The sequence below is a fragment of the Mustela nivalis genome, assembly GCF_964662115.1.
Source record: "Mustela nivalis genome assembly, chromosome: 18".
Classification (NCBI taxonomy): Eukaryota; Metazoa; Chordata; class Mammalia; order Carnivora; family Mustelidae; genus Mustela; species Mustela nivalis.
In genome coordinates, this window is record NC_139037.1 from 3,127,047 (window position 1) to 3,149,112 (window position 22,066).

General features: G+C 60.6%; 1 protein-coding gene and 1 long non-coding RNA gene across 5 annotated transcripts in view; one reads left to right on the forward strand and one right to left on the reverse strand.

Moving 5' to 3' along the window:
• The window catches only part of LOC309853527 (uncharacterized protein C16orf74), a 29,650-nt gene extending 7,934 nt beyond the window's left edge, over nt 1-21,716 (forward strand). Inside the window, exons 2-5 of one of the 3 annotated variants that reach the window (XM_082711647.1) lie at nt 129-171; nt 14,748-14,846; nt 18,907-19,050; nt 21,193-21,716. In XM_082711647.1, the coding sequence (XP_082567773.1) occupies nt 144-171; nt 14,748-14,846; nt 18,907-19,050; nt 21,193-21,251 (330 nt within the window). In that variant the 5' untranslated portion in view covers nt 129-143 and the 3' untranslated portion in view covers nt 21,252-21,716. Of the gene's footprint in view, nt 1-128; nt 172-14,747; nt 14,847-14,937; nt 18,235-18,906; nt 19,051-21,192 lie in introns of those variants that run through there. The other 2 variants (XM_082711648.1, XM_082711649.1) reach the window with 2 other exon arrangements.
• Nucleotides 8,015-13,695, reverse strand: LOC309853533. 2 transcript variants are annotated; one of them, XR_014305797.1, is made up of 3 exons: nt 11,919-13,695; nt 10,117-11,261; nt 8,015-10,085 (listed from the first exon to the last, which is right to left on the reverse strand). It is a non-coding gene; the product is annotated as an uncharacterized lncRNA (long non-coding RNA). The 2 variants fall into 2 exon arrangements; XR_014305798.1 differs by having other exon boundaries at nt 10,117-13,695.
• Nucleotides 21,717-22,066: the final 350 nt, after the last annotated feature.

Here is a 22,066-nt window from a genome sequence, read left to right on the forward strand (position 1 = left end):
CGCACCCTGACCTCACCAGACTCTGGCGGCTTCTCTCCCCGCTATTTCCTGTTGTGTACCCGTGGGGGGGGCGGGGCGGGGGCCAGCTGCACATGGCCAAGACCAACAAGCCTCCTCTCTCTCCACAGGCCCACCGAGGCGCCATGGGGCTCAAGCTGTCCTGCCTGAAAGGTAAGGGGAGAGCTTCCCCACCAGCATCTCTGGGCCTGGGAGAGGGGTGGCGGGGGGAGGCGTGAGGCTGGAGAGTAGGAGGATCCACCCTGGAGAGGGAGGGGGACCACTGCTTAAGGCAGCATCTGTATACAGCAGGTGCCTTATAAAGGCTTGCTCTGACGCTGAGCGCCCCTGCAGGCCTTCCCTGTCACTGACAGAGAAAGTCGCAGTGCCCCTGGGCCTTGGTTTGTCCCTCAGGGGGATTAATCCCAACCCTGGAGAGTAAGGGAGGAAGAGCCCCGACCCTGCAGGCCTGTTACCACTGACATAGCAGGTCCGGCGTGCTGGGGGCTGGGCAAGGCCAACAGGGAGAGGGTCTGGAAGGACACCAGGTCACTGTGGAATGTGGTAGGTGTTGGCAGAGGGATCCCAGACACCTGTCCTGTGTCCTAGACCCTCCTGGCCTGCGTCTAGATGACCCAGGGGCACTGCAGACCAACATGGCCCCTACAGATCTCCCCTTGATGCCCGTTATTCAGGGACACATGCTCCCTAGCTGGAAGTCCGGGAGTCGTTCTGGTGGCCCCTCGCCCATGTGTGGCATGCCCGGCAGCGCTGACTCACCTCCTGGATGTTTCGGAGGTGCCCTGGCCCTGGCCCTTCGCTGCAGGAGGTCAGGGGCGCGGGAAGGTGCAGGCCAGAGTGAAGGACCACGTTGTGTCCCGCTGCTGGGATGGGTGAGCTCAGCAGAGGCCCCGTGGGCCCAGCTTACGGATTATGCCCCGCCCCCTTGGCCAGGGGGCGAGGCATCTTGATGGACAGTTCCTCCAAGACGACGCGGGCGTTCAGGGCAGTGGCTCCCCTGGAGAAAATCCGGGTGTGGAGGGCAAGGTGGGGATGAGATGCCGGAGAGCCCGAGGCAGCCCACGCCCCTCCAGGGCCTGGCCCTCTGAGGCCGCAGGCTGAGCCCCTGAGGGAGTGGGGGGCATTCGTTGGGCCAGCATCTGTCGGGGTGGAGAGCCCGTAGTTGCCTCTGGACGGAGCCCCTGGTGCCCCAGGACCCTCAACCCTTGGACTTCGCGGCCGGGTCTCCCCGGCGCTGGGCACAGAGTAGGCATTCGGTACAAGCTTTTTGTTTTGGTTTTTAATCGTGGTGAGATACGTGTCACGTAAAATGTGCTGTCTTTACCATTTTTAAGTGTACAGCCCCCAGACATTACGTGCGTTTATGGTATCGCGCAGAGGTCCCCAGCGACCACCTCCAGACCTTCTCCACTGTCCCCGTCCCACTCCCACGCTCCCCCTGACCCCCCGCCCCCCGCCAGCTCCTCCTCCCTCGTCCTACCTTCCGTCTCTGCGGATTTGCCTACTCGGGGGGGCTCCCGCGCGTGCAATGATACAGTAACTGCCCTTTCGTGACAGGCTGATTCACTCAGCGTAACGTCCTCAGGGCCCGCCCCTGCCGTAGCAGGTGTCAGAACAGCCTTCCTCTCCAAGGCTGACTTCTGTTCCCCACGTGTATGGACCACCGGTGGTTGATGGGTCATTCCCGTGGACACGGGGCTGCCTCCACTTTCGGCTGCGGGGACAGGACGTCTTTGACGAGTCAGCCAAGGCCCTGGAGGAGCGAAGGGCTGGAATGTCGCCGGGGCAGCGAGGTTTGCTCGCTCGTTTGCACCACAGCTCGTCAGGGCCTGTCCCCGGCCCGGGGCTGCCAGCCCTCTGCCCACACCAGCCTCACCCAGCCCTGGCCTCCGGAGGCGGCAGATCTCTGGGGTGTGACAGGCAGGGGGAGGGAGTGGGGGAGCACAGGGAACCGAGCACTGGACCTTCTCTCTGTGCTTCACCAAAACGACCCAGGCCCACCAGCCCAGAGGCCCCAGACCCTCCTCCTCCTCCCGGAAGGGACAGGCCAGCTACAAAGGGCACAGTGCCCCACGGCCCATTCTCTGCGCACTGCTGTCCACATTACTTCTCGGCCCTCACACCCACAGGCGTGGTATTCCCCCGCGGTGGGACTGCGACGTGTCCAGTGTCCCTGGTCTGTGTCTTTCCACTCTCTAAGGCCTGTGTCCCAGCCCGCCAGGAGTGGGCCTCTGGGTGGTTTCCAGCTTGTTGCTTTTGTAAATTGTGCCGTTTTGAACATCTTTGATTTCTGATTTGTTAAATTAGTATTTCTTTGGGATAAATCCCAGAAATCGGAAGGACCCAGTCAAGTCGTTAGAATATATGGTGAGTTCTTCCTGGGGGCCCAGCTGGGACAGGACCCTGTTCCGTGCCTATTCTGTGTGGATCCGCTCCCCTGTCTCCGCGACACCCAAGTGAGTCCCCCCCAAGATCCCCAGTTTCTAGATGAGGACACTGAGGCACAGAGAGGCAGTGCCATTGGCCTGAGGCCACACAGCCGGGACCCGGTGCGATCTGAACCGCGGGGAGGCTTGTTCCAGAGGCCTTGCTTCAACCACCGTGGGTTTGGCCTCTGCAGAAGGTAACATTTTAAGTTGACATTTGAAACAGTCGCTGTAGCCAGAAACGTTATCAACACGTTCTCATTCAGCTTCACAGTCTGTAAGATGGTGTTGGAGTTTCCTGGAGCTGCTGTAACGTATCACCCCAAACTGAGGGGCTCTGAGCAACAGAAATGCATTCCCCCATGGCTGGAGGTTATGCTTCTAACCACGCTGCCTCTCAAGGCTCTGAGCCAGGGTCCTCCCTGTCTCTTCCCGCTCCTGGGGACTCCAGGCGCTCCCAGGCCTGTGGCCACGTCCTCCCGGGTCTGCCTCCGTCCTCACACGGCCTCCTCCCTGTGTCGCTCTGTGTCCTTTCTCTTTAGAAGACACCAGTCTTGGATTTACAGCCAGCCTTTTTTTCTTTCTTTCTTTCTTTTTTTTTTTTAGATTTTATTTGTTTATTTGACAGACAGAGATCACAAGTAGGCAGGGAGGCAGACAGAGAGAAAGGAGGAAGCAGGCTCCCCGCGGAGCAGAGAGCCCGATGCGGGCTCGATTCCAGGACCCTGAGATCATGACCCGAGCCGAAGGCAGAGGCTTAACCCACTGAGCCACCCAGGCGTCCTCATCCCCAGATTCTTAACGAGTCACATCTGCAAAGAACTTATTTCCAAATAAGGCCACATTCTAAGGGTCTGTGTGGATGTGGATTTGGGGGGATACTTGTCAGCCCACCACGAATCCTTTCAGCCCTGAGCCCCGCACAGGCAGGGCAGGAAGGTGCTTCTCTGGCCTGACAGCAGAGGTGGGGACACGTGAGTGTGGCATGGAACAGAGGAACACACTTGTGCCAAAATCTTTGTTTCTGGTCCCAAAGGGGAGCAGGCACAGCAGAGCACTGGGAGTGGGTCCTGCTGCCCAAGGGCCTGGCTGTGGCAGCTGTGACATGTGAGAGGAGAGCGCTCCGCTGTCCAAAGAGCGCCTCTCCCGTGCCCTCTGGCGGAAGGGCTGGCGTGGGCCGGGCGTGGCTGGGAGCCAGGCGCTGCTCCCTTGATGTGCCTCATTACAGCTGGACAGCGTAGGTCACTTCACAGTGGGGAGACCGAGGCACAGGGCCGCTCTCACCAGCCCTGCATCCCCTGGCCGGCCAGGAGGGGCTTGGCTCAGCGGGCAGGAGAGGGGCGAGTGGTTTCCCAGTTTGTGCTCAGGAGCAGGCTCTCTCCAGGCCAGCAGCAGGCTGCACTGCCCCAGGGAGCAGCAGGGTCGGGCCCCCAGACCTGCGGCCTCCACTTCCCCTGGGAACTGGTCAGATGCGTGGGCCCCTTCCAGACCTACTGAGTCAGAAGCTCTGGGGGTTTTTAACAAACCCTGGGGGGAATTCCAGTGCCTGTTCAAGTCTGAGAACACTGGTGCCCGGGCTCCAGGGTCAGAAGGATCTGAGTTCAGATCCCAGATGTGTCCTGGCAATCCACAACATCGTACAAATCAGTTCACGTGTCAAAGCCTCAACTTCCCCATCTGCAAAATGGAGTGATGAGTGGGGACATCTCCCGGGCCAGGCTTCGAGAGTTATCTGAGACCAGCGCTGTTGACAGACGGGGTTTCCTGTGCCCGGCTCTTTGTGCCTTCCCGTTCTGGTGGCAGCCGCAGGTGCAGGGGAACTCAATCTGGAGGTGCGGGCTTTCCCGTGGGGCTACCTCGGGGGCCGGTGTGGTCTCTGGCGTTCCCCTGAGGGCACCAGCGCCAGCCCCGGTCAATGACCGCATCGCTGTGGAGACAGGCTCCTGGGCCGGGCTGGTCCCAGCGGACCGTCCTTCTGGGGTGCCCGGGACCAGGTGGGAAGGCACCAGGAGATGGAGACTGGCTCTGGGGTTGGTGCCTCGCTCATGTGTTCTAAGGACTATTTGTTAAGACAGTTTTAGATTTCCAGAAAGTAGTTTCAGGTTCACAGTTTCCCCTTTAGTTAAAGCTTGCCTCGGCTGGGTCCCTTCCTCGAGGGCTCTGAACGTGCCTAGATAAGTCCTTGCCAGCCGCGCTCCGGCTTGGTTCAGCTTTCCTGTTCTCCCTGCCAGCCCCTTTGCTGTCCCAGGACCCCACCTTACAGTTCCTCGTCACGCCCCCTCAGGCTCCTCGGACCATGTCAGTTTCTGAGACGCTCCTGTCTGCGACCTTGACTGTCTGGAGGAGCACGGGCCGTCTGTTTGGGAGGACACCCCGCTGTTGGGATCTGCCCGACGCCGGTGGGGTCTCCAGTCTCTTGTGCCGAGCACGTACGTGACGATGGTGACGGTGGGGCCCGGGACACGGGCCCGCCCTCCCCGGCACCCCTGACTGCTCAGGCATTACTCCCCCTTCCCTCGCAGGGGGCTCAGAGCCCCTCCCTCCCTCCGGCCTGTACCCAGGCATGGGGCGGTTGGGGGCGGGCCGTCGCAGTGCCCGTTTCTCATGGGTGTCAGGGAGCCTGAGACTAGCCACGGGTCAGAGCGGAGATGAGAGATGCGGCACTCCTCCTAGGGCCAAGTCCGGGTGTGAGCCGTCCGACGCTGCGGGAGAGCTGGTCGAGAGACTGCTCGTTGCACAACGATCGATTGTATCCCTACTGTGCGCGGATCCAGGGCCGGCTCCGGGGCTTCCGACGGGAGCAAGACGGGAGCAAGGCAGCCCCTTTGCTGGGAGAGGGAGGGAGAGGTGAACGTTACGCGGAACAGCCCCCCGAGTGCCAGCTGAGGGACGGAAACCGTGGCCGGGTCTGTGGGCAGGGGTGGCACCAGGGAAGCCACCCGGCCTGGGGGAGCCGGTCTGGGAGACAGGGGGAGAACAGCAGGTGGTCAAGGAGAAAAGCAGCCTGATTTGGGGGGGCAGGGAATTTAGGAGTTACTCCAGTAGGGGCTGGGAGCTCCGTGGAAAGGGAGGGATCAAGGCACCCATTGGGCTAATACGCTCTGAGCCATTTTCGGATTGCATCGGGGCTTCATGCGTTTGAAAGGACGGTGACATGGTGGGGCCCCGCATTGAGGTAGAATGTGGTCAAGGTCAGCGTCTTTGTGTACTGAGCTTCCGTGTCCCCAACTGGACAGCTTCCAGCTGCCTTCAGGGGAACCCCAGCTTCCTGCCTGTGGGGGTCCTCGCTGTCTGCCCTGCTCCCCCTCCCCGCGGGGTACAGAGCCCAGACCCATGCCGTGTTCCCACGTGACCTCCCAGCTGACCGGCGGGCGGCCCGCTGTTGGGCGTCTGCCCCAGGCCCCAGGCAAGGGCCGCGGACGGCTCAGAGCCCTGTCCCCATGCAGGAGAGGCAGAAACGAGGGTGTGAACGTGAGACCCAGACCGGCGGATGGTGTGGCGACAGCGGGAAAGGGAATTGAAGTGGTGCCCCAGTGGGCGTGAGACAGGCACAGGCCTCCTGCAGCCCTAGTATCAGAGCCAGCCGCACGGAGGCAGGGAACAGTGCTCCAGGCCGAGGGAACAGCGGACGCCAAGGCCCTGAGACGAGAACAAGTTTGTTGAGCAGAGGAGCAGTGAGGACGAGAGTGTGACAGGGACGAGGGCCGTGGGGCCAAGCCGGGGGAGCCAAGGTCCCTGGGGCGGCCAGGGCTGTGGCTGCTGAGGTGTGCTCCTGAGAGTTTCTTGTGTGAGTAGTAGGGAGCGCGGAAGCAGGGCAGACCAGGGGTCTAAGCCTCCCACAGGGGAGGCTTTCAAGACCCGTCGCAGCCCTGGCCCACTCCCCAGAGGTCTGGGATTCAGTTACTGTGGGGGGGGTCCTGGGTACGGGTGTGTTTCTGAGGCTTCCCGGCTGATTGTCCTGCCCATCCCAGGGTGAGAACCACTCTCGGAGGCCGGCATCCTTGCTTTTCACATGGAACCTGGGCTGGGGGCTGACCGCCCCAGGGGACAAGGTTGGCTTGGCTGGAAACCCAGGAGGCAGGGGCTCAGAGGACAGGGAGACCCCCACCTGCTCCAAGGAGGGGTAGATAATCAGAGACTATCTTAAATGCCAAAGCAGATGGTACTTAACGTGGCCCCGCCCTGTCTCCCTGGGAGAACCAGCATGGCTCCTGGCCCGGATTTAGCCCCGTGTCCTGCTTAGGCGGACCACCTCCCCGCCCCCACCCTGACCCGCGCCTGCTGTCCTGAGGAAGGAGGGAAGGACAGCCAAGAGGGTCACGGTCAGGTTGACTGGCCTGGGGCGTGCCTGAGGACCTGTACCCAGGGTAGGCTTGGGCTTCCATGCATGGGGGCTTTGGAGCAGAGATGGCCCTGGACAGTTGTTCCAGATCAAGGGGGACAGGCCTTTAACCTGCCTGTCTCTGGGACATGCTGGAGAAGTGGGCCAGGAGGGGCACGACCTTGGGCAGGGCCGAGATGCGGAGAGTGAGGGTGTGCTGGCCCTGAGGAGGGGCCCCCTCAAATTGTGTACCCTAAGCTCCTTGAGTGCCCCACTCAGTCCCTCCCAGGTTGGGGGCAGAGAGGTCCTGGGGGGCCATCGGTGGGCAGTGCTTAGGCCCACTGGGGACTAGCCTGGGGCATAACGCACAATGTCCACTCGGGCCACAGGTTCCAGTGGGGAACTGTGGGGCCAGGGGCTATGGGCCAAAAAGGCACAGGCTCTGAAGACGCCTGTCCTTTGAGTCCTAGCCTCCCCCCACAGCCAGCCTCAGCTCCTGACAGCCCACCCTGGCGTCCTAGGCACGCGCTTCCCATGTGTCGGTCAGAAGGCGGGACCATGCTGGGGAGACCATGAAGGCATGAGAAAGGACAGGCAGCTCTGTCCCAACAGCTGGGGAGCCGTGTCCCACGCACACGGCTCCGCGAAAGGGACCGGGGCAGAACAGCAGGTCTAGCACTGCCACGTGTGTCGGAGTAAGGAAACAATACGCTGAGGAGGGTGTTTGTACGTGGAGACAGAGAGTGTTCTGGAAGGAGACACAGGAACAGCAGCCATGCCTGCCTCCCAGAGGAGAAGCCATGAAAAACAAGGTGGCTGGGGGTCAGCCAAGAGCAGGGCCCAACAGGCTGGAGTCTTACGCAGCCGATGTCTCTGGCCTGGAGGGACCAGCTGGGCCCAGTGTCCCCACCCTCTGGGACTCTGGAGACGTCCCCGGGCCCCATGACCACACACTGGGCCCCTCTCCTGAGAAGCAGGATTCCCAGCCCTGCCCCTGCCTCTCTCTCTGCCTCTTCACTCTCTCACTCCTTCACCTTGATCAGACCTCTCCTGCAGCAGCACAGCCCACCTTCCTCCTTCCTCCCCCGCTAGCCCGTCTGTCTGTGTCGGCCCCCTCTCAGGAAATGTTTTATTGCTCCTTCTCGTCACTTTATTTTCTGAATATATCAAACATATATTCAGAAATATGTATGTTATATATTCAGTGGTACAGAACGTAAATTCCGTGGTACAGAACGTAAAATGTAGAAAAGAAGACGTAGTGAAGACTCCGTCTGCCCCTGCTGCTCTCCTAGCCACCCGACGGGAGGCAGCCCTAGTTAACTGCTTCTGTGGGTCTCCTTCCAGAATGTTCTACATCTGCATGCCCAGACATGATCCTGGGTGTATCCCTTTCCTTTATGCAACGTGCATGGTGGCATTAGAGCTGCCGTTCCCCGGGCAGGTGTCTGCAGGCGTGGGAACAGGCTCCCTTGCGGACCTGCTGTGTGCTCTTTTGCACAGTGGCAAGTAGTCCCTCATGTGGCCCAGTGTCCTGGTGTCACCTTTCCCCAGCCCATCTTTCACCTGCCAGGGAGCCTGGCCATGGGACATCCCCCGGAGTAGCTCTGCTGGGTCAGAACACGGGCACCCTTGTCTTCCTGAGAGTCTTACCACGTGACCTTAGGAGTCGCGCCCGAAGCCTCTGCATTCCCACGTGGGGAGTGACTAAGCTAACAGTGGTAACAGCCTTTTTTTTTTTTCTTCATTCTTGCTGATCTCACGGGTGAAAGGTGCTATCTCGGAGAAGTTTCGTTTCGTTTCCGCAGGAGAGGTTTGCCTTCTTATTGACGTGCGGTGCTCGGGCAGAGCAGGGTCACAGGCTGTCGGGGAGCCGCTCCCCGTGCCCTTGCACACACCCGCCAGTGTCCTCGCGGAGAAACAGACCCCCACCCCCACCAGCACTGGTGGCTTTCTCCTGCCTCTGTCCTTTCCCTGCCCCTGACCTCTGGGCGTGTCACCTCTTCTGTTGAGCAGGTGCCCGAGCCCTCCGACCCTCCTCTGAAGTCACTGGGGAGACCCAGGGTGGAGCCAGGAACTTGTCCCGAGCCTCCGTTTCTGCACAGTGAGGGCTGGGACACCCTGGGACAGAGCTGAGTGCACTTCCTGTCTGTCACCCTCGCACGTCATTTGTCACCAGATTTTTATAGCCGGCATGGTGCTGCCTCTGGGGAGGAGGGCGTGTGACCAAGGAGCTGGCCCAGGAGCCCACGGAAGGAGGCAGCCAGGCCTCCCTGGAGGATTCCCTGGGGGAAACCACAGCCTCAGCTGTCCTTGGTGGCTCTTGCATCCCCAATGCCAAATGCCACTTGGCCCAGAGCTTTTGATCTGCTCTGCTGTGTGGCCGCCCATCCGTGGGCCCTGCCCTGCGTCAGCTTCCCGCAGCTGGGCACATCCCGGTCCCCGGGGCTTACAGCGTTGCTCAGGATGGCCCTGCCCACCTGCTACCTCTGGCACCAGCTGAAAACTCCTTCCCGGGGCCCCTGGTGGCAGTGGTAACAGTCCCAGGCCCCCTGAGTGCTGCTCTGGGCCAGGCTTCCCCAGACACCTTCCACTTAAGCTCACACAACCTTAGCAGGGCCCTGCGGGTTACAGGTCACTCTCCAGGGTGAAAGTTCTTGATCCTAATAAGGCATCAGTCACCCTGTCTGTGAGTTTGCAAACAGAGGCTCAGAGAGGGTAAGAAAGTTGCTCAGCCCACACAGCTGGCGGAAGGCAGAGTAGGGCCACTAGGGCCCTGTGACTCTTGGCCGTCCTCAGCCGGGTCCGGTGACTCCTTCCCTGCTGCAAGGGACAAAGGAAACCAGCAGCTCTTCGGGGCCTGCTCAGAAAGGCCGAGGTATCGGGGTGATTAGTAACAGCTATGACCGTGGTTCTCGACTTCTTAACGGGGGGAAAGGGTGTTTTGCTCCCCACCCCCACCCCATTACCTAGAGTTATCAGATTTCCGTGGGGGGGGCGGGAACTGGATGCCTAGTTACATTTGAACTTAAAGTAAACAAGGAGTAACTGTGTAGTGTAAGTATGTCCCAAATGTTGCACGGAACTTCTACTAAAAAATTACTTGGTTTTTTGGGTTTTTTTTTTTTTTTTTTTTTTTTTTTGGTTCTTTAATTTGTATTTCATCTGGTAACTCCAACCCCCAGGAGCCCTGGCCGCCTCTGGAGACATTTTTCGGTGTCACCGCCAGAGGGCGCTACAGCCTCCAGTGGTCAGGACCAGGCGTGGGGACCTCGGAGCTGCACTCAGCAGCATCTCCCACAGGCCAGGCGCTGCTGTGCCTACTTTCTGTGACCTGGGGCCTCCCTGCACGCTCAGCCCCCTGGCCGAGTCCCACAAAGCCTCCCAGAGAGGCTGGGGTCCGGAGCCGGGGCCAGGAGCGCACCAGGGTCCTCCCTGGTGCTCGGCAGCAAGGCTGGGCAGGTGGGCTGCAGGGGGCACAGAAGGGGGGGGGGCTTCACCCCTCCTTTTTTCTTTTTAAGATTTTATTTATTTATTTGACAGAGATCACAAGTAGGCAGAGAGGCAGGCAGAGAGAGAGGAGGAAGCAGGCCCCCCGCTGAGCAGAGAGCCCCATGCGGGGCTTGATCCCAGGACCCTGAGATCATGACCTGAGCTGAAGGCAGAGGCTTAACCCACTGAGCCACCCAGGCGCCCCAGCCTTCGCCCCTCCCTACCGCACCCCTCCCTCTCTCCGGCTCCTCCTCCCGGGCTCTTGCTCCAGCAGCTCATCCCTGACGCAAGCTGGGGCTTTTTCCTTAATTAAAAAGAGATTTAAAATATCCACTGCTGGCTCCACTGGGCCCAGGCTGCCTCCAAAAGGTAAAACCGTCCTCACCGCCCTGGCCTGGTCCATAATAATGCAAGGCTTTCTGCTTAATTGGAATGAAAAAAAAAAAAAAAAAAAGATTAAGTGCATCTGAAACCCTTGGAGGCAGTTGTCGGCGTGTTTTTTGAAAGACCTACACTGAATCCGACATCTGGTCATCTCGAGGAGTTAGTGCTGGCCCTAGCGCACCCTGTTCCCACCCCAGGGCCTTTGTGCCTGCTGCAGCTGACCCAAGTGCCCTGGCCTTCCCTCTGTGTCTCCTGCCGCCCTCCGACTGGCCCTGCCGGGAGTCCTTTGCGGACTCCTGACCCTATCCTGCTGCTCCTTCCCACCATCTGCTTCTTACTGCTGACCCAGGCTCTGGAAAGTGTTTGCTGGCTGGCCCTGGGAAGGCAGGCTCCATGTCCGTTCCCACGTGACCCTGGGCACGGCCTGACTCCTCTGCGCCTCAGTGTGCCTCTCTGGAAGATGGGCTTCTTGTGCTGTCGGCCTCACTGGGAGGAGCACCTGGTGACTCCCCTCCATGAGCCTCACACACTCCCGACAGCGGGTTGAAACACCAGGGCCCTCTCTCTTTTTTTCCAGCCGATGCTGAGATCTTTGGGTCCTCGCTTCCACACTGGGGGCCCTGGAGGGTGGAGGAAGGCACGGTTTGGGGGGGGGGAGCGGAGAAGCATGCTGAGACTTTCCTCCTCTGCGGCGTCCCCAGAACCTGCAGCAATGCGGGGCACATAGTGGGCACTCGCTCACCCCCTGCCGCCTGAGCACCTCCGCGGGCCCGGCTCTGTGCCACAAGGGAAGGGAGAGTCGGGTGAGAAGGCTGGGGCCAAGCGAGGCGGGGTCCCAGCCCACTGGCAGTGCTGAAAGTCAGGGTCCAGAGTCCCTGGAGCCTGGGGCTGGTCTGATCCAACCAGGAAAATGGGTCTCCCAGGGTTAAGTTGGGACCGGGAACATTTTGGGGGAGCTGCCCTCCCCCCAGCTGTCCCACAGCAAGGGTGGGACCAGGATTCTGACCTGGGAGTCAGGGGGCTGGGAGTAAGAGCCGCTGGGCGGCACCCAGTAGGTGCTCAATATTGGCTCAATCTGAGGAGGTGCTAAGGCCAGAATCTCGCGCTATTAATAACCACATCCGCTTTCAGAGCACGCTCCGCAGGGCCAGCACACGCCCATAGGACTTGTACCCCCCAATCCCACACACCCCCACACACCCCCAACCCCCAGCGAGGGTGTGGACTTCAGCGCGTCTTAGTCCCCCACAGCGGCCCTGGAGGTGGGGACGACTTACCTTGTTTGGCCAGGGAAGAAACAAGGTCCAAAGGGGGTTCCCTGCCGGCTGTGTTGAAGCCTCGGTGTATGCTCCGGTGTCCACCACACCGTGAGCCCAACAGAGCCACTGTGTGTATGTGACGGCGCCTTTGGGGAGATGGGCACAGCCCAAGGGAGATGGGCACAGCCCCGGGGACATGGTCCCAGGCCGTCTCCAAGCCGGGCACCAGTCAGCATGCCATTCTCCAAAAAAGCAGCAGGGGGCGCCCGTGAGCCACGCAGCCTGCCCAGGGCCACAGGTGTCGGTGGTGGTCCGGGAGCGGCCTGGGGGCAGCTGGGAGCCGCAAGGGGGAACCGAGGCATCCTGGGCATAGGCCTGGCTCTGGGCTTCTGAAGGATGAGAAGGGGTGGCGGATGCCAGGAGGGGCAGGGCGAGAGCTCAGGCCTGGAGCCACCGGGCCCCGCCCTCCCAGCACCTTCTTTCTCTGAGCCTCGGTTTTCTCGAGGGTCCAGAGCCCCGGACCCACCCCACGGGGTGGTGTGAGGAAGCGGCGCAGTCCCCAACCCCGGGCTCCCCCAGGCGCCGGCCAGCGGCTCACCCTTGCCCGTGTCTCCCACGCTCGGCAGCCACATGCCCCACGTCTGGTACTTCCTGCCTGCAAAACTGGTGTAACCCCTTTTGCAGCCAGAAGACAGGCTCAGAGTCGTGCCCTGTGTTCCCACAGTCACCCTAGCTCGCGGGTCCCCTGCCCCTGCTGGTAGAGTCACTTGGGTACTTTTATAAAAATCCATGGCAGCCCCAGGGGGGGCCCGGGTGGCTCAGTCAGTTAGGCATCCGACCCTTAATCTCAGCTCCTGTCTTGAGCTCAGGGTCATGAGTTCAATCCCCAAGTGGGACCTGGAACCCTTTAAAAAAAAAAAAAAAAAGTGAACCCAGGCGCTCTGGGGGTGGGTCCTCCCCTGGTCATTTTCATACTTCCCACGTGATTCCCAGTGGGCAGCCAAGCTGGAAAGCCCCTCCCCTCGAGCCGGGAAAGGGGCAGAGCCAGGTCTCCGGGGAAGTCTGTCTGGCCTTGCTGCACAGCATCTCCCCACTTCTTTCTTTCTTTCTTTTTTTTTTTTTTTTTAAGATATTTATTTACTTATTTATTTGACAGAGAGAGAGAGAGATCACAAGTAGGCGGAGAGGCAGGCAGAGGGAGAGGGAGAAGTAGGCTCCTCCCTGAGCAGAGAGCCCGACGCAGCCCGATCCCAGAACCCCGAGATCATAACCTGAGCCAAAGGCAGAGGCTTTAACCCACGGAGCCCCCCCCCAGGCGCCCCCAGCATCTCCCCATTTCACCCGCAGGGAAGGCCGGTCCTGGAGGCCAGGGTGTTGGCAGATGGGCCTGCTCTCAACTGGGGACCAAGAGCAGAGCGTGCCCCAGGGCAGGGCCCAGTCCAAGTCAGGTGACCTCCACCTGCTAGAAAGCCTCCCTGTGGCATCCCGAAATGTTTCAGTACTTCTGGGGCACTGGACTCTGCTCCCCATCCCCTGCTTCCTTAGGGCCTGGCCCCCTGGAATCCCAGCCAAGCCCACCCCTTCCGGAAATGGGTTTTTAATGGCGTGAGGCGGGCCCATAATTAACAAGTAACAATTCTGGCCTTAGCACAAATGAGCTCCTTGTCTGGGGCAGGGTTGGCATTTGGTTTTAATCCCCAAAGTAGGCTTTATCTCCTGAGAGCTTTTTCCCTCTTGCTAGAGGCGGGGCAGCCCCCACCCCGGAGTGGGGGTGGGTTTACGACTCGCTGGAGTCCTGCTCTCCTCCTTTCCTCCCTCCTCCCGACCCCCCCTTCCCTCTCCTCTCCTCTGCCTTGAGCATCTCTCCAGGGCCCACTGCGTGACCCGATGCTTCACGATTAAGAATGTGGGCTTTGTCGCCGAGCTCCCAGAACCTGTTAAAATGCAAATGTGGGGCCCAGGGAGGAGTGTGGCTCTTCCCCATTAGCATTTTATTTTAGAATTTGGGAATATTCGAAGAGGAAGTGGCCTTGGAGAGGGAGCAGGGAGGCTCCCTCCCGTTAGAGATAACAATAATCAGAGCCTCCTTTTGTGGCCAGCACTCCGTGAGACGCTCTTTATGGATGATTATAGAGAAAGCTAATAGGGATTGAGCACCCTCTAGGCCCCTGGCTTGCTAGGCAAGTGCTTGACGTAAACTCATTCATTTCCTCAAGCCCAGCACCCCCATCTGAGGCAGGACTGTCACTGACAACAGCAGCTGGGGCTCAGATTTTGTTCTTGTCTTTGGCGTTAAGCAGGCTCAGGCTTTTCGCGTTCTGTTACTGCCTGTTAGAACCTCGGGCGTGGCTGTTCCAGATCCACACTGCTGACTTCCGAGGGACCACTGGCGGCCCACAGCCCTTGGGCCCGCTGCTCGTTTTTGTCAATAAAGTTTTATTGGGTGGGGGACCCGGGTGGCTCCGTTGGTTTCAGCATCGCCCTCTTGGTATCAGCTCCGGTCTTGATCTCAGGGCGGTGAGATTCCAGCCCCATGTTGGGTCCCTGGAGTCTACTTTAAAAAGAGAAAGGAAGGAAAAGAAAAGGTTTTATTGGAGCCCAGCCCCTCGTTCGTTGGCCTACTGTCAGTAGCAGATGTCCTGTGACGATGGCCGCGTGAAGCGGCAGGAGACTGCAGAGCCCCCAGAATGGAAAATTCTTCCCGCCTGGCTCTTTCCAGGCAGTTCGCTGGCTCCGTGGTGCAGCACCGTGGTTATGAGGAGCGCCAGTCGTCAGGGTCAGACAGACTGTTCAGGGTCTGCCCAGCTGTTCAACTGAGGGCAGGTTCTTCTTCCCCCTGGTCCTCAGTCTCCACATCCATGAGATGGGTCTGGTTAGGGTTAGTGGGAGCCATGAAGACCGACGGAGAAAGCCCCCGTCACGCGCCTGGCCTGCGGCGAGTGGTCCGTCAGTGCGGCCCTGACGGGTGATAACCAGCCGGCCTCCTGCAGCCGGCTTTCCTGGGCCTCACGTTCTGGCCGGTCCTTCTTTCCATCAGGTTGGCCACTGCCTCCGTGGGTGCTCCCGAGGGGCTTGGAATCTGGTGGGGAAGACACGGCCTCTTCTTGCAGAACTGACCAGCCTGGCTGTTTCAGGGTAGCACCACCCCAGGGAGGAAGTAGGATCGGGGTTCAGGATGGGGAGGAGGCTGGGGCGGAGGCTGGGGCGTTGCCCGGGAGAGCCGGTCCAGGCTTGACTTTGGTGTGAGTGATGAGGAAGCCGTGCAGGGAGACGGAGGCTGAGTTCCCTGGAAGGGAGCAGGCGCCCGCCAGGCGCCGCGTCGTCCTCTCCCGGCCCACAGACGTGGGTCCGGCTGCCCCGTTTTCTCAGTGAAAACAGGAAGTCAGAGGGAACACAGTTCGGAGAACAGCCTCACTCCTGACAGCAGCTGCGGGCTCAGGGCTTCCATGATTCCCTAGAAAGACGCATAGAACTCACTGGAAGTTCTTGTACTCGTGGTGATGATTTATTACAGGGAAGGGACACAGATTCCAATCGGCCAGACCGAGGAAGTGTGTAGGGCAGAGTCCAGCCAAGCTCCAGACAGAGCTCTTGTGCTCTCCGCAGAGCCCCGGATGTGTGACGCTCTTGGTGTAGATGTGCCACACACACACACACACACACAGTGTGCCAACCAGGGAAGATCGCCTGAGCCTCAGTGTTCAGAGTTTTTACTGAGGGTTCTGGGCTGAACTGTGCCCCCCCCCCAAATTCATATGTCAAAGTCCTAGCCCCCAGGACCCTAGCATGTGACCTTATTTGGAAATGGGGTTCCTGCAGACGTGACGGGTTAACAAGAGGACATCCTAGGTGAGGTAATAATCCGGCATGGATTATTATGGATTATAATCCATGACCCACTATGCCGGTGTCCTTAGGAAAAGGGGACATTTGGACAGACTCACACGCAGGGAGAAGCCGTGTGAAGACGAAGGCAGAATTCGGGAGAGATGTCTGTAAGCCAAAGGACACCAAACTTTGGCAAGAACCACCAAGAGCAGGGGGAGAGGCATGGGGCCCGATCTCGCTCACGACCTCAGAAGGAGCCAGCTCTGGAGGCCCCGTGCTCTTGTCTGGCCTCCAGACTGGGGGACAGTGAGTCCTGTGGTTGGATCCCCACAATCTGTGGTCCTCTGTCCCGGCAGCCCAAAGGCACAAACACATTGGGACTTGATTACAAAGGCACGGTTGACTGCCCATGAGACATGTCTGTCTCCAGTCCCTCTGGGTGTCACTCCGAGTCCGCGTGGCTGGACTGTCCAGTGTGACGAGGGCCCAGACCAGGGGCTCGGCGGTGGCCTCCTAGAAGGTGAGCACGAGGCTCCTGATCACACAGAGGCCCAGGGAAGGGACGTGGCACCCGCAGCGAGCAGCTGGCCTGAATTAGAGCCAGTGGGCTCACCACTGTGCCTGCTGCTGCTGCTGGCAGCTTTTCCGAGCGCACAGCCCGGGTCACGCTGCAGATGGGCCAAGAAATTGGCCTGATTCCATTGCTTTAGGTCACCTGATGGTCATGCTTTTGTAGCTTCGAACAGGCCGTCTTTGACAGTCCAGGCATGAGGTGCCCATCAGAGGAGCACCCCTTAGAGGACCAGGGTCACCCTGAGAAGCACCCCGTGATTTTCCCACAGCACCGCGGCCTTCCCCCTGTGCACCTGCTGTCTCTTCCTCCTCCTGTGGTCGGGGCGAACTCTGTGGCCTGCATCAGCTTCCAATTCCGTGTGACAAATTACCCTCAAACTCAGTGGCTTGAACATGGATTATCTCCGTGTCTGTGGCTTGGGAATTCAGGAGCGACTGCGCCGGGGGCCTCTGGCACAGGGCCTCTTGTGGGGCGACATTTAAGCGGTCAGCCAGAGCTGCTGTGTCGTCCGAATGCGTGGCAGGGCTGGAGGACCCCGTGTCCTGGTGGCTCCCTCACAGGGCTGCTGGCAGAAAGCCTCGGTCCCTCATCACACACCCCCATGCCCAGCTGCTTGCCGGCCCCGCAGCATGGTGGCCGGCTTCCCCCAGAGCCAGAGGGCAAGGAGGAAGCATCAATCTTTTGTGACCTTGTCTTGGAAGTCCCACGCCATGCTTTCCGTCAGATGCTGTGCGCAGGAATCCGTGCTGAAACCATCTACACGGGAGGGGAGGCAAGTCAGACTCCACCTCCAGGAGACAAGCTGGAGGACCACGACCCCTCCCCCAGGGGCCGTCAAGGAACAGCAGGAATGAGTCACCCCGTTCCCCAGCTCCTGCTGGGACAGGGACCCAGATACCTGAGCGAATGTCATCCCAGTCCAGGGCTCTTTGGGGTGAAGAACAAAGAGGTGTGGGGGCTGGAGGCAAGGATTTAACACCCAGCTCGGCAGTGCCCGAAGGTGTCTCTCATTCCCCGTGGACAGCCCACCGCTTGCCCTCTCCCAGGCACTGTGCAGGCCCAAGGGAGACCGAGGAGTGAGGCACTGGCCGCCCTCTGCAAAGGGAAGCAGAACTAAGAACTGATGCTTTGGTACAGTGTGATCAGAGCTGGAGGGAGGCGGATGAGTGAATCCGGGTGGATGGACAAAGGAGGGAGGGATGGCATTTGCCGGGACAGCTTCCCCGAGGGAGAGCCCATGTTGCTGGGCTTTGCAGGGTAAGTAGGAGCCCGTTGCCCTGGCAAAGGAAGAAAGAGCATTCCAGGCAGAGAGAGTAGCACAGGCAAAGGCCCGAAGGCGTGGGGAACCCAGGGTTTTGGGAAACTGTGAGCAGTTTGGGGAGTGCGTGAAATGGCAAGGAATGAAACTGCAGGTAGTTTGGACCAGATTGTGAAGGCTGGCGTTATTCATGATCAGCCTTTCCCAAAATGTACGTCATAACTCATGGTTCTGTGAGGTGGTAACAGGCATTCCTTCCAAAACAGACCCCGAGGTGACTTAAGTTCAGGAAGCCCAGGGTTAAGCTCTATGAAAGCGGCTTCCCTGTTGCAGGACTTCTCAGAGCCTTTAATTCTCTAACCTGCATGAGAATCTCTAAGACAAGGATAGACTAGATGGGATCCAGTCAACACTCAGGTATGTGGTATTCCCAAACTTGTGTGATCGTGGAACCCCCTTCCCGAGGGAGTCTCAGAGGCCAGCGTTCCAGGGAACACACTTTGGGAGCCACCGCTTATAGCTGGGTGGTCAGGAGGACGTGAGGGTCCCACAGGTATGTGGGAGGGTCAGGTTTGCGGTTTCCTGCGGAGAGTCTGGTTAGGGGCCTGGGAAGGGTGACAGAAGGAGAGCAGAGATGCTGAGGGACGGTACCGCGGGCTTGTCCCGGGCTCCGATGGCTCCGATGGCTCCGATGGCTCCGATGGCTCGGGGGCGGGAGGGGGCCGGAGGGGCGTGGAGAAGGGAGGCCTTTCGGCGGACACTCTGCTCTCTAGCCTGCCGTGTTCCCCTGACTCAGGGAGGAATGGAGCGAGGCGTGTGCTGCGGGTCAGCGGGTGCCTTTCTGTCAGCTGGAGGTCTGCAACGGGGCGTGGCCGGGCCCCCTGAACCTCTCCCCGGCAGCCCCTGGACCACAGAGTCACCAACGGGGTGGAAATGGGCAGATTCCCCGGAAAGCACAGCTGGCCCAGACTGACACAGGAGGACACAGAACACCTGACCTGCCCCCCCATTGCGGTCGGAGACGTGGGGGAGGGGTCCTGGGGGGCAGGCTCGCGTTGAGAGCCCTGTTCCCGGCGCCCGCCACTCTGGGGCCACGTTAGTGAACAAAGCAGGTGAAACTCAGTGCCCTGCCCGAACGAGGCCGGCGTGGACAGGTCATCCTGTGGCCCCGCGCCTCGGCGACCCCGTGTGTGCAAAGCGGGGGCCGGCAGACCGCCCGGTCCTTCGCGAGGAGCGGCACTGAGGGAGGGAGGCAGGCCGCCCGCCCCGCCAGTCCCCAGCGCCCGCTGACGCTTGTCTCCCTGTCGTGTGTGTGTACGTGTGTGTCCCACGGCCCGCCCCCTCAGGCTTTAAAATGTGTGGCAGCAGCGGCGGGAGCAGCCGTGACGAGGCCCCCGTCCTGAGCGACAAGCACCTGGACGTACCCAACATCATCATCACGCCCCCGACCCCCACGGGCATGATGCTGCCGCGGGACTCCGGGCAGACAGGTGAGGCCGCCGGGCCGCCGCTGCCCAGCGTGTCTGGGGGGCCTGGCCGGGGACAGCTCGCGGGGACCCCCCCTCTTCGTGCCGGGGGTGTCTGAGCTCACATCCCCACCTGCTGGGGTCGGTTAAAAATTTATGCTCGGATCTGCATCCGCTGCCCCAAGGGCCCCTCGCGTGCACCAGCCCCGGCGAGACGCGGCCTATCAAGTAATTCACGCGACAGCCCCGGACAGCAGCTGGGGCGCCTGTTGGATGGGGCCGGGCGGGCCCAGCAGGGTAATGGATGGAGGTGCCTTCCCTGGCCAGCGGGGGACGGGAGCTTCGTCTTGCCAGCCACAGCAGCTCAGCTGGACAGGGCAGGCTCGGAAACACACCACGTCCGGGCCCAGCTGCTCCCCAGGCTTCGAGATGCTGCTGGCTGCGGGGAGTAAGCAGGAGACAGACCGGTTCCCAGAGAGGGGTGCAGCCCCGGGGCCCCGACCTGGGGACACTGTGGACGCTGTTGGAGCCAGTGGGGTGACTTGTTTGTTCATTAGAGAGATTGATGGGGCCGTGCCTGTGCTCGGTGCCGGGGCTGCCGCTGGGAGGAGGGAAAAGTACTGATGTTAGCCGTGGGTGATTTCTCATTGAGTTCTCAGGGTAACTCCAGGCCAGGTCCCTGTTTTACAGGCGGGCCAAGTGAGGTTCAGAGACGTCAAGACACTCGCTCTAGAGAGCTGGTAGTGGCAGGGTTGGGAGTCAGGGCCGGCCGCGTGATCTGTGGCATCCTCCTGGTGCCCTCCAGGTCGATAGCGTCCTCCACCACCAGCCAGGGGTGGGGTAGACTCTTCCTAAGTCCAGAGCTGCCCTACCAGGGCAGGTGATCGGGGGAAAGCCACTGGACCCCCTCGGGGCTGGGCCATTCTCACCGTGGATCACCTTCCTGTGTCACCTTCCCAAGAGCCAGGTACCAGGCTGAAGGCTTCTCACAATGTTTGCTCTCCTGCCAACACTGAGGGCTGTGAGTAATGCCCTCAGATGGGAACCCTGAGGTCCAGAGAGGGACAGTGACTCACCCAGGGGCACACAGCAAGGTGGGAGAGAGCTGGTCTCTTGTTCCCGTGTCAGCGAGAGAGCTCCGTGCAGACAGCAGAGACTCAGGCCCTTTGCTCTGCCATCAGGCTCCCTGTCCTGCCAGCCTTGGTGACCCCATCTGTAAAATGGGGTCATAACTACCTTCCTTGCCCCCAGGGCCAAGGTGATTGTGGGGAGACTTAGGGTTACTTTACTAGGTCAGAGTCCCTGAGCTCAGAGGAATTCCGAAACCCCAGGAGGCCCCTGTGAGTGCAAGTAGCTCCCGGGCTGGGTCAGCGCAGAGAGCCTGCAGGGCCGTACCCTCCAGTCCTACCTGGCCCGGCCCCGTCCCTCCGCCTTTCCCCTTTCAGAGAACGGAGGCATGGGATAAAGGGCGCAGACCTCGGCGTCAGAAGCCCTCACTTCGATCCCTGCTCTGTGACTTAGCACCTAGTGACACTGAGCAAGAGGTACTACGTCCCTGAGGCTCGATTTTCCCATCTGTAAAATGGTGCCTCTGACAGGTTGGGAGGACCGGGGACGGGACAGGTAGGGTCTGACGTCATGCCCTGCACAGAGGCTGTGCTGTTCATGTTGTCACCCGTGGCATTTAGGGTGGGCAGAGACCACCAGACCTGGGTGACACCTTATCCAGTGCTCCTGGCTCCAAGGGGTTGTCAGAGACCTGGGCCTCCCCAGGCTGAGGGTTTGGGCCTCCCTGCCAGGCTTGGAGCAGGTCTCCCCACCCACTGCCGGGCCTCAACTTCCCATCTCTAGGACAGGGGCCTGGAGGTGCGGACCCCGGGTGCAGCCCCGGCCTTGAAGGCGCCTCCTTCCCAGGAGATGCTGAGCCAGGGACGGGGCCCAGGGGTACGAGCCGAGGAACCTCGGTCAGCGCCGCGGGCGAGCTCTGCGTTGGGTGCGGGCTGAGGGAGTCACGAGGTCGGCACCCTTACCTGCCTGTATGTGGGGGGAGCGCGAGGTGGTGGACAAAGCGGGGAGCCCAGAGGCTCTGGCCCTAGAGCTCTGCTGGGAAGGGAGCCGGAGGCGGTGGGTGCCCACCCAGATGCTGATTCCTCCTCTTCCTCCTAGTGTGGCTGGAGGAGACGGGGTCGTGCCCAGAGGATGGAGAGATAGACCCCGAGGCCTGAGGAGGAGGCACAGGTCGGAGAGTGTCCCCACGCCCCGCTCCAGCCGCCCCAATCCGCATGTCCCTGGGGCCGTGGCTGCCTGGGACAGATGCGCCGAGCCCGCCGGACACTGGACGGGAGAACGAGGGATTCAGGAGCCCGACCGGTTGCGAGGTGGTAAATAGAGCAGAGGATCCGCGGGCCCCAGGGCCATGTTTCCCAGGCCCCGCTGAGCGGACCAGACCCCTCACGCCGTGCGGTCATGGCAGCAGCTGCCGGGGGCGTGGGGAGAGGCTTTCTTCTGGACAGAGTCCCCTCCCTGAGCCCTGGGCCACCCCGAAAGGTGCGCACGAGGCCAACACACACAAGAACTTGCAGAGCGGCCGCTCCGTTTTTTACACGTTGTTTCACAGACTTCCAAGCAGTACAGAAGGTGATTCGTAATTCCTTTTTTGCGTTACAAATAAAGGTCATCTGTCACCATCAGTGAACCCCACTTCTTGGGCCTGGCAGCGGCGATGGAGTGCACACAGGTACAGAGGTGAAGAGAGTTGCTTCCTGCAGAGGGAGGGGTGGGGCTGGCCGTGGGGGGGGGGGCTTCCGAGAGTCGTGCCCCCCCAACCCCTGCTCCCGATTCACACATGGCCACAGGAGCCTGTGGGCCAAGGCATGGCGAGGACGGAGTCCCAGCTCCGTCCTCGCCAGCTGTGGGATCCTGGTCATGACACATCTCTAGGACAGGGAGGCAGGGGGTCTGGGTTCGGTTTTGTCAAGAACATGAAATCGTTGGTGCCCCGTTCCCCTTCTAGACTGTTCTGACAGTGGCCCCTGTGTCT